At 53.5% G+C, this 11,445-nt stretch overlaps 1 protein-coding gene across 1 annotated transcript; it reads right to left on the reverse strand.

Moving 5' to 3' along the window:
- Positions 1–1,538: 1,538 nt before the first annotated feature.
- LOC113201143 (uncharacterized) lies at positions 1,539–10,991 on the reverse strand. The gene is made up of 4 exons (XM_026414702.2): positions 10,616–10,991; positions 6,564–6,690; positions 5,104–5,161; positions 1,539–4,194 (listed from the first exon to the last, which is right to left on the reverse strand). The coding sequence occupies exons 1-4, from the start codon at positions 10,616–10,618 to the stop codon at positions 3,294–3,296; spliced, it is 1,089 nt and encodes a 362-aa protein (XP_026270487.2). The 5' UTR covers positions 10,619–10,991; the 3' UTR covers positions 1,539–3,293.
- Between the last annotated feature and the right edge of the window lie 454 nt (positions 10,992–11,445).

Consider the following 11,445-nt stretch of genomic DNA (forward strand, 5'->3'; position numbering starts at 1 on the left):
ACAGCAGCCCCAGCAAACTTCTAGCTGCCAGCTGATTGGCTCCTCTGCGGTGATGCTCATTGGGCTGTTTCCCCGCCCTTTCAGACCTCAGAGCTGCTCATTGGGGGACTTTTTTGGCTCCACCCATGCGACCCAGCCAATGGGACTCAAGAGCAGGAGGAGTGGGGGGGTTGAGAGGCTTGTGGGAAGCCGTGGTGACAGTTGGGCTCTGAGGGTTTTTCCTGAGGAGCTGTGTGGTGTGGTGCGTGTGTTCTAAAAATAAAGTTCGTTTCTGTTGACAAGTGGCTCCTGAATTGTGCCCAGCCAGACTGCGGCATTTGGTGGCCCGTATGGGGAGGACTGAGGGTAAGTGATAAGGTAAACTGCTGGCCCCTGAGGGCAGGGCGAGAGGATGGGTAGCCATTCTAAGATTCCTCTTTTGTTTTGCTTCACTTTTGTTTTAAGTTGCCTGTCCCTGGAGATGAGCGAGACGGAAGGAAAACCGCTCACGTCTGAGGAACAGATAGGGAGAAAGGACGGATGCACATGTCAGGAGGATAGAAAGGCTGATAGAATGATTTTGTGTTGTTCCATTTGTATTTCATTCTGTCTCTGCTTTGTTTGGCGTCATCTTGTTGGGTTGTATTATAGTAGAAATATGGGATCAGAAATTAGTAAAAAACAAACTGAAAGAGTGTTAAGTAAATTGTTAGAGGAAGGAGGCATCCCAGTAAAATCAAGAACAGTTAGGGCATACGCTGACACAATACAAAAATGTAGCCCATGGCTTTTTGAGGAGGAGTTGTTGATATATCACAATGGAACCAAGATGTGGAGAGCCACAGCCGAAGGGGCCCCAGCAAACTTCCAGCTGTGAGCCAATCATCAGATAATGGCCCTGGTTATACTTCTACCTCTTTTAAACAATTTTGCTCATCATTTGGCATTACTCACATAACAGGAATCCCATGCAATCCACAGGGACAAGGCATAGTTGAAAGAGCTCATCAAACTATTAAAATGTACTTATTAAAGCAAAAAGAGGGAATTGGGAAGGGGTATGTATCCCCCAAAGATAAACTTAAAATAACCCTTCTTACTCTAAAATGTGCATAAGCCCAAGGTACTTTGGAAGGATATTCTAACAGGACAATGGAAAGGTCCTGACCCATTGATTGTCTGGAGTCGGGGGTCTGTTTGTGTTTCCACAGGGAGAACAGCAGCCGATTTGGATTCCAGAGAGATTAACTAAAGTGATTTCTACAGACCAAAAAGAAGATGATTTGGCTCAAATCCATAACAGCTGATATCCAAAACTCCAGTTTCGCTATCCTTACATCTGCTACAGAACCAGGATGCTTTTTTCAATATATATTTTTTTATTACCCTTTCCCACATCATAAAGTTCTATTTTGTTTTTTGAGCTCATACAGACCTAGGTTAATGTTTTGCTGATCAGTTCTATTTTTTGACTATAGAGTTTTTAAACACTGCAATGGAGATTTCACCTGTAAAAAGTTATAAGGCCTTTACTATTATGTTATGTGTTGTATGTATTATATTATGTGTGCACACTTGTGTTTTGTGTTGTATGTTTGTATGTACGTATGACCATATATCATATATGATGAGCGCTCATGAAAAAATGGATCCAAATATATATATTTTTTCACGTGATTTAAATGGTTTAATTTATTTTTTTTTAATTTTTTTAATATTTATTTTTTAGTATTTGGCGGACACAACATCTTTGTTTGTATGTGGTGCTGAGAATCGAACCCGGGCTGCACATATGCCAGGCAAGCGCGCTACCGCTTGAGCCACATCCCCAGCCCTAAATGGTTTAATTTAAATTGGGTAAACAGCTGTTGAGGATTGTTTTAATATATTAACAAAAAAGGAGGTTAACAGATCTGTTTGTTTACTTTCACCTTTTCTTTTCATTATATTTAATAATTCTGTTGAAGATAAGGTACATTGTTTAGAAAATTGTTTTCTTTTAGTGCCTTCTGGAATGTTACATAATTTTTTCTTTAGCCATTATTGCCAGAATTCCTATCTTCATCCCAGTGCTGGTGAAGACAAAGATAAAACCAGTCTACAGCTTCTGCAATAGCCATCACTGAACTGCTTGCAGAACTTGCCTGGACTATGTATCACTTGTATGCATTGAGAACTCACCTGTATGCCTCGTGAACTATCTGTTGGTGCAGCGATTTGTGGTAGTGTTGGGGTATTTTTGCTGATGGTGTCATCGATGGTACAATTTTTCCAAAAGGAGCTGTCAATTGGCTTGGTATATCTTCCTCCTTTCTGCTTGTCATGGTGGTTCAGCTAAAATTTGGGGGCCAACAGAGGTGAGGCAAAGAACCTCACCCCCCTGCTGGTACAAAGACCTATCCGCAGGTGTGGCTGTATGTTAGACCAGCAGTCAATGACGGGTAAGACCCAAATTGAACATTATTAAAATGCAATGGTACCAACCTAAGACAGGAGGCTGACGCCCTGAGGTCAGCTCATCAGATGACGGGTAAGGACCATATGTACTATTGGACAACCTAAGGCAGGCATGGTCCCTAAGCCACATGCTTGTTGTTTAAACAGAGAGGGGGAGATGTTTAGGCCACAGCCGAAGGGGCCCCAGCAAACTTCCAGCCTCCAGCTGATGATTGGCTCACAGCAGCCCCAGCAAACTTCTAGCTGCCAGCTGATTGGCTCCTTGAGGTGATGCTCATTGGGCTGTTTCCCCGCCCTTTCAGACCTCGGAGCTGCTCATTGGGGGCTTTTTTGGCTCCACCCACACAACCCAGCCAATGGGCCTCAAGAGCAGGAGGAGTGGGGAGGTGGAGAGGCTTGTGGGAAGCCGGTGGTGACAGTTGGGCTCTGAGGGTTTTCCTGAGGAGCTGTGTGGTGCGGTGTGTGTCCTAAAAATAAAGTTCTTTCTTTTGACAAGTGGCTCCTGATTGTGCCCAGGCAGACCGCGGCACATTCCCAGGCGTCTGCCAGGGCGCCTTCTTGGCAGGGTTTCGAAGGAGCCACCTGAAGCATCCTTCCCATCTCTGCCCTCCCGGATGGGCTCCCCGTGAAGATCAGGGATGGGCCCCAGGCTCCCACGTTGCTCACGTTCATGGGGCTTCTCTCCAGCGTGAGGTCCGGGTGACCTTGTCACGACCTGGCATTGGGGGCACCTTCACTCTCTCCCACGTTGGTCCGTCGCTCTTCGACGGAGTCCTCCTGTCCTGGAAGGGGAGGCCACCGGAGGCGTTTCCACACCCACCCTGGGAGGGCCCCGCCATGTGGGCCCTCGGGTCCCCTCATGGGCCTGGGGGGGCCGAGGGCTGGCCCTCGGCGTCGTGCATGGCCCCGTGCGCACGCAGGGTCTCGGGCAGGCTGAAGGTCTTCCCGCAGCGCGCGCACTCGTAGGGCTCCTTGCGGGCATGGGTCATCTCGTGGCGCTGCAGAGACTGCGGGTACTTGAAGGGCCTCTGGCACTGCCCGCAGGTGTAGGGCTTGGCCCCGGAGTGCGTCCGCAGGTGGTTCTGGAAGGCTGACGGGTAGGCCAGGACCTTCCCGCACTCGCTGCACGTGAACTCCCTCCGAGCCGCGGCCGCGCCCTCGGTGCGCTGGCCCCCGGCCGCATCGGTGCGCTGGCCCTCGGCGCGCTGGCCCTCGTGGGTGTCCTGGGCTCCGTGGTGTGTCTTCCTGTGTCGCGTGAGGGACCTGGAGTGCTGGAAGCTCCTGCCGCACTGCTCGCACGCGTAGGGCTTCCCCCCAGGGACGGTCCCCGCGGGTCTCCGGGAGGCACCAACAGAGTCCTTCCCACGGTCCTCACTTCTGCCCGGCCCCTCGGCCGCGTGGTCCCCCCTCGCGAGGCCCGAGGGACTGCACACCCCGGGGGGCGCTGTCGCCCACGCCTGGCCCGCATCGCTTCCGCCCTCAGTGCGCATCCCGAGCTGTCCCGCGAGGGCGGACAGAGGAAAGGTCCCCTCGCACGGTTCCTCCCCGCTGGCTTTCTCTCCGTGGCTGCCCGGCAGCCAGGGGCAGGTGCAGGCCTGTCCGCACCCCCAACGCCCACAGGGCCACTGTCCACAGGGCGACCCGGTGGCCCTCCCGCACGGCCTCGGGTCAGGAGCACCTCGCACACAGTGGCCGGGACGTGGGCCAGGGCTGAGGGGAGCCTCGCCGCCTCCACAGAGGCTGTCCTCCACACGACCTCTGCCAAAAAAACGGAAAGTCTCATAGCACAATGACAATGACGTTAACAGGGAAGTAGAAGTCTGCCTTTGCCTTCAGCACCGTGGAGTTTCTATTCTGAACTGTCTGAACCGGGGAGAGACAGGCTCTGGAAGAGGCCCAGGGATGTCATCACCAAACAGCTCTGACACCGTCTGCAGAGTAGCGCCACCCTCACATGGCACCAGTGTGCAGTGTGTGACGGTGACACACCGTTCCCCACACACCATCATTCAGGAGGGGCACCGATGGGTGTATGGTACTGATATCTGCACGGGGCTGGTCTCTAGGTCCTCCAGGGCTGGCCTAGTTCAGGGGGACACTGGGTTGGACCCTCAGGACCACAGAAAAATGGATGAATAAATAAAACGAAGGCACTGTGTCCATTAACAACTAGAAGATCTTTTAAATATATATGCAATACGTATACGTACAAAATAGGCTTCCCTCTAATAGTTTGTGAATTGTTTCATTTAGTATTTAAATAAAATTCAAAAAATTTCTCATTAAAATTCCTACAGATCAACAATTTAGAACCGTGAGGTCCCCAAACATGAGTAACTCTGTTTCAATGCTGGGACTCCATCTTAACCCAAACTGAAACTGACACTGCCAAGAAAAGGAGGATCACAATACCCGTCCACCCCCCCAGGCCCCTGGACACAGAGCTCTGCTGTTCCCCAGTCACCTGCCCCAGGTCCACCTCGCCCGCTGCCCCCTGCAGAAGGCCCGCTGCCGCCATTCTGTCAGTACCCTTCCCGGGACAGACTGTCCATGTGAAAGCTGTCCAGCTTCCCTGGCAGGACGGCACAGCTCTACGAGCTCCACCTTAATAATGGTCATGACCTACCAGTCCCCAGGGACACCCTTTCTCTTAGGAGTGCGACTCACCTCAGGTGTGCCCCTTGGCTCTCAGGCTCATCTTCCAGGGGATGGTCTCCAGAGTTTTCTAAAATGTGGGCATAGGAATTAATTCTTGTGAACCTTGCCATTTTATGTTCCTCAGATATCTCCCTACACATAATCTGCTGAGAGACTGATGTCCTGGCTTTAAATGGAGCCTCATAACTGAGACAGAAAAAGCAGACACACTGGTGTGTGTGTGTTTGTGTGCATGCGTACATGTGTGTGCATGTATGTTATGGGTTTAGGTGTTATGTGCGTATGTCTATGTGTGTGTATGTGCATGTCTATGTGTGTATGTGTATGTCTATGTGTACATGTGTGTGCATGTATGTTATGTGTTTAGGTGTTATGTGCATATGTGTATGTCTATGTGCATGTCTGTGTATGTGTGTATGTGTATATGTGTGTGCATGTGTGTTATTTGTGTATGTCATGTGTGTATGTGCATGCACGTGTGTATGTGTATTATGTGTGTATGTGCATGTCTATGTGTGTATGCATGTGTGTATGCATGTGTGTATGTATGTGTGTGTATGAGTATGTGTATGTATGTATGCGTGTGTGTGTGTGTGTGTGTGAGAGAGAGAGAGAGAGGGAGAGGGGAGAGACTCAGTATTTAACCCAGGCCCTCTACCACTGAGCTACACTCCAGCTGCCTTCCCCACTTTTAAACTTCTGAGGTAGGGGCTGGGCAGTGGCTCAGGGACAGAGTGCTCGCCTGGCACGCGTGAGGCGCTGGGTTGGATTCTCAGCACCACATACAAATAAATACAATAAAGGTCCATCAATAACTAAAAAATACATTGAACAATTTTTTTTTTTTAGAGATAATTTTTTTGAAATATCTATTTTATAGTTTTCAGCGGACACAACATCTTTCTTTGTATGTGGTGCTGAGGATCGAACCCAGCGCCACGCGCATGCCAGGCAAGCACACTACCGCTTGAGCCACATCCCCAGCCCCTACATTGAACAATTTTGAGGTAGCGCTCCACTAAGTTGCCAGGGCTGGCCTTGAATTTGTGCTCCTCTGCTCAGCCGCCTGAGTGCCACCGTGCCCAGCTAAAACGGGAGAAAGTCCCTCTGGGCAAAGGAAGAGGCCGAGGCAGCCGCAGTCTCAGGAGGGTCAGTGCAGCCAAGAGGCCAAATGGCATCTAGTCCACTCAACAGTGAAATCATCACAAAATTTCAAACAAGAGGCCCGAAGCCACCTGTGAAACTACACTCCTTCCAATGACACCGAAGAAGCTTCATCTTTAATCAAGGCAAAAGTAAAATCTGTTTAATTTGAGTATTTTAATTGTCACAGAAGAACTCTGAGGCTCAGCTCTGGGCCCGCCGACCCGTCTGAGATCCCAGCGTGTCCCCAGTAAGGTGCAGCCTCTGGAACAGGCGGAGACAAGCAGGGACAGTTCACTTCCCACACCTGGGGAGGGGCTCCTCACCTACTGAGGCCAGGTTCTGCCAGGTCTCCAGCATCACCTCTCTGTGCAGGTCCCTCTGAGCCGAACTCAGCAGTGCCCACTCCTCCACGGTGAAGTTCACAGCCACGTCCTCAAAGGTCACAGAGCCCTGAAAGAGCCAATGTGTGGTCAGGAGGCTGTGAGTCCGAAAGCACTGCCCAGCAGGACCCGGCGCCCAGGAGGTGGGAACAGATTCTCTGGTTTCCAGCGTCCACCCCGCGGTGCTGTAAAAGGCCAGGTCCCCGAGTGCCCCTTTCTCTCCCCGAGATCTCGCCAAGGGAAGGAGTCACGAGAGCTGGCTGGACTGTCTCCCGTCACCTGGAGAGCCCCGCCTTCTCCCGGTGCTGGGAACACAGGCTGCCTGCTGCCCCGCGGTCCCAGGCGAGCAAGCCCAGCTCCTGCGCCTCCTGACCTGACCCGCCAGCCCTCCCCACAGCCCCGGGCACAGGAGCGTCCACCCAGGCCGCTGCCCTTGGCAAAGCAGCAGGAAGGACAAGGAAGCTCCTCCAGCAGAAGCCCGGGGGACTGTGTGGAGACGCTCCTGACCGCTCTGCTGCCACAGGGCTTCCTGTGAGCGCCCGTCCACCCTCAGCACTGGACCCGGGAGAAGCCCCTACGTAGCCCGCACCACCGGACCCCGGGAGCGCTTCTCAGCAGGCCTCATGTTTCACACCCCTCTCTGCGGTCTCCTCCGGCTCTTGGCACAGGGGGCTGCGGGCAAATAAAATCAAGGCGGATGGACCTTTACTTTATTTGCTTTCTTATATTTATTTTATATTTCTATGCACTGCTGGGAATCCAACCCAGTGTCTCACAGGTAGGAGGCAAGCGCTCTGCCTCTGAGCTACGACTCTGCCCCAGGAGAAGAAGAATCTCAGTCAACATGATTAAGTGTGCAGCACTCTGAGTCACTGCCCACACACTGCTGACCGTTTTTAGAGTGGCCAGGAAAGTAGCTCAGTGGTAGAGGCTTGCAGACCACTCTCAAGGCCTCAGGTTCAAACCCTAGTACTGCAAAAAATAGTTTTTTTGATAAGATAACAGACTATAAAAACTAATTTTAATTTCAATTTTAAAATAATAATTTGAAATAATTTCAAGTTCCAAAGTATATCTAGTAAATGACATGAAATAACCAGCAAATGGGAAGCTCATGAAACATGAAGATCATTAAATGTTGCTGAATGCCACCGAAGCAGGCCCAGGAGAGAGCCCTCGTTCCGAGAGCAGCCCTGGGTGGCCGTACTGAGCACCTGCAGCACACAGAGGGCCTGAATGGACGTCAGTCGGCCCAGGCATGTTTCTGATTTTATGGAAAACTCCTGATGTTGAGGTGAAGGACACATGCCAAGGACAGCCACGTTTTCCACAGGACTGAGGAGGGAGGTCCCTGAAACTCAGCGAGGCCTTCACTCATGATGGTGGCCAGGAGGGGCTGAAGACACAGAAGGACACATGAAGACCACAGAGAAGAGTGGAAGGTTCTTAGTCAGCACCAGCTGCAGACGGTCCCTGTTTCTGGGGAAGAGCCACCACTGCCCGTGGCAGTGGGCATGGTGGACGCTGTGACACACAGGGCCAGGGCTGTGGTCATCTGGGATCAGCAATGTCTTCGCCATCTCCCTGAATGACAAACAAGGCCCTGGGATCTCGCAGCCCCATGTCCTGGTGGCCTATGAGCACAGGGTGTTAGGCACATGGGGAGACCACCCAGCTTCGCCCCCACGAAGAGCCCCGCCATCAGCATGGAGTCGAGGGACAGAAGGAAAACCTCCAACTGAAGAAGATCCTCACTGCACCCGCCAACCCATAGGAAGCTGGGAGACACCAGGCAGCAGAGGCCCTGGGCGTGAGCACACCCGCGCCAGTCACCCGACACACCGAGGACTGCTGCCGCGGATGCAAGTGCCCAGACTCAAGGGCAACCAGAAACACCCCTCAGCAGGCACAGGAGACCTGCTGCACCCGCCAGTGACCACCAGGAGACCCTGCTTTATACACTACATGGACAAAAATGAGTGCGAATCCCAAGTGTTGGTGATCAAATGGAAGAAATAAAAATGTGATGGTGGGGGTCAATTCCTACACTGTTAGCAAATTTCTAGGATATTAAACTTATCCAATTTACAACCCCATATTTTTTCCTCCAAAATTTAGAAACTTAAGATGCATTTTGCACATGGAGACCAAAACAAAGATTGATGTAGGAAAGATGAGGCCAGACACCCAGAGAATTTGCAGGAAGCAGATTTATTGAAGCTCTAGTGGTACAGAGAGGAAAACTGCAAAATTCTTTTGACATTTATACTCAGTGAGTGGTTACACAAGTTATTTTTTTTTTTGAGAGAGAGAATCTTTTTTTCTTTTTTTTTTTTTTTTGTAGATGGACATAACACAATGCCTTTTTTTTTTTAATGTAGTGCTGAGAATCGAACCTGGGTCCCACATGCGAGGTGAGCGCTCTACCGCTGAGCCACCATCCCAGCCCTACATAAATCATTATTTTGGGACTGGGGATTGAACTCAGGGGCACTCCACCACTGAGCCACATCCCCAGCCCTATTTTTTTTTTTTTTAATTTAGACACAGGGTCTCACTGAGTTGCTTAGCACCTGGCTTTTGCTGAGGCTGGCTTTAAACTTGCGATTCTCCTGCCTCAGCCTCCTTCTTGCTCCATATTCTTAGGAGGAACACAAGGGAGTGTTTACCAAGAAAAACAGAAATAGTAAATTTTGCTCAGCAACCAGCCTGACTGCAAAGGTAGCTGTTAAAAGAGGAACCTTGCAAGAAAGGGATGCTTCAAACCACAATGAGACACTCTCTAACAATCCTGCTGGCAGGGAGAACTGTTATGATTATGGTTGGGGCCTCTCTGGGGTCTTACCTCAGAACGACTACAGTAGTACTGTCTATGACATCATCGAAAAATAAACGTGAAACAACAAGCCCGTAAGCTCTAGAATCAGTGAGTTAACAGGATGACCCAGAGCCTCGGCAAACCTGTGAAAGAGGCCAGTGTGTCGGCGTGGTGAGGGCATGGTTAGTATTTTTTGTGTTTAGGAACAACCTCGAAACAAACCACTTGCAAACTTACAGGCCCCAGGAGCCTCCTCCAAAGCTCGGTGGCTCCTGTGAGGAGAAACTGCTCCTGCTGCGGCTGCACCAGGCTGGAGGCCATCCCAGCTCACCTCATGCACCCTGGGCGCAGCTGGACGCAGCCTCACCTCCCGGCCCCACACCCCACTCCTGTTTCACATCCCCACTGACAACCTGGGTGACAAGAGACCCCGCCCCAGGGCCTGAACACTGCAGCAGAACTACCATGTCCAAGGTCCAGGTAGAGAAGGAAACGCTCAGGCACTTTTTGTGTCGTTGAGTAACTGGAAACCGCTGGCCTCTAGGGGAAAACAGGCCTCAGCCAACTGCTCTTCTGTTTGTCGGCCCCGAGGTCCCATTTTACAGGGCACCGCCACCTGACGCCCCACGGAGGGAACGCCACAGGGACAGTTGTGAACGCTGCACCTTGTGGGAAGAGGGCTGCGTGGTTGTCTTTTGTTTTTTCGGTAGTTTTTTAGCTGAAGGTGGACACTGTACCTTTACTTCTCCCACGTGCGAGGCCAGCCTCGGCCACTGAGCCCCGCCCCGCCCCAGAGTCCTGTTTCGGGGACCACAACCTCTCCACCTGCTTCACCGTGGGGGGCCGAGCGCCTCCGCCGCCCCCGCGGCGGGGGGACCCTGGGAGGCCTTTCCGCGGCTGCGGTCACCAGGCGGCGCCAGGGGCAGCCGGACCGAGGCTCCGCGTCCTCGGCCACTGCGAGACACCCGGAGACGCGGGTCCACGCTGGCTGAGATCTGAGGCCCCCAAACCCAGCCCAGGGGACGGTGTCCGGGGCATCCCAGGTCGCCCGAGGCCCCGCGCCGACCGTCCCCAACGTCCCCTTACCCACGCGCGCCGCCCTCCCGGTGTGGCCCGCCCGGTCGGGGGAGACCTGCGGCCGCTCCCCCGCGCCCAGGCTCCGGCCGCCTGCACTCACCATCCTGAGCTCCTCCGCGGCCACGCGACGCTGCAGCTGAGCGGGGAGCCCTCCCGGGGACGCCGGGTCCGCGCGCTCCGTCCCCTGACTCTGATTGGACCGCGGGTCTCACGCCGGGCTCTATGATTGGCGGACCGCCAGCTCCCGACCCCCAGCTTTCTGATTGGACAATAACGCAGGGCTCCCGCCCCCCGAGAGGCTTTCGACGGGACAGGGGTCGGACCCCGTCGCGCTGAGTCAACAGTTCCGGGTCCCGGCCCTGGCTCCCTAGGCCGGACCTGGGCCCCCATCCCAAAAGGAGCACGCTGAGCGGACGCCGCGCTGCGGGCAGAGGCCGTGCCATCCTGGGGCCGGCGGATAAGCTCGCAGGAGGACCCCGCGGGCGGGCCGGGCGGGCCGGGCGCCTCCCCGCCTCCTGTCGCCCAGAAGGCTGAGGAGCTGTCCAATCCGGAACGAGAGGGGCGTGCCCAGAGAACCAGCCGGAGCGCTGCGGGGAACTCTAACCAATCCCGGGCGCCTTCCCGCCTCCTGTCGCCCAGAAGGCTGAGGAGCTGTCCAATCCGGAACGAGAGGGGCGTGCCCAGAGAACCAGCCGGAGCGCTGCGGGGAACTCTAACCAATCCCGGGCGCCTCCCCGCCTCCTGTCGCCCAGAAGGCTGAGGAGCTGTCCAATCCGGAACGAGAGGGGCGTGCCCAGAGAACCAGCCGGAGCGCTGCGGGGAACTCTAACCAATCCCGGGCGCCCGAGGCGGGGACCTTGGGAATCTGTCCAATCGGAGGTGAGACGTCGGAAGCGCGGCCCAATTAGGGGCGGGGGCGCGGCTGAGCGG

This window comes from Urocitellus parryii, chromosome 3, assembly GCF_045843805.1.
Source record: "Urocitellus parryii isolate mUroPar1 chromosome 3, mUroPar1.hap1, whole genome shotgun sequence".
NCBI lineage: Eukaryota > Metazoa > Chordata > Mammalia > Rodentia > Sciuridae > Urocitellus > Urocitellus parryii.

What these genes read in the sequence shown, in the direction of transcription:
- LOC113201143 (XM_026414702.2), bottom strand. An exon ending in GCAGAACCTGGCCTCAGTAG is followed by an intron (nt 5,162 to 6,563) that starts GTGAGGAGCCCC and finishes CCCACATTTTAG; the next exon opens with AAAACTCTGGAGACCATCCC. An exon ending in AGCCAAGGGGCACACCTGAG is followed by an intron (nt 4,195 to 5,103) that starts GTGAGTCGCACT and finishes TTTTTTTGGCAG; the next exon opens with AGGTCGTGTGGAGGACAGCC.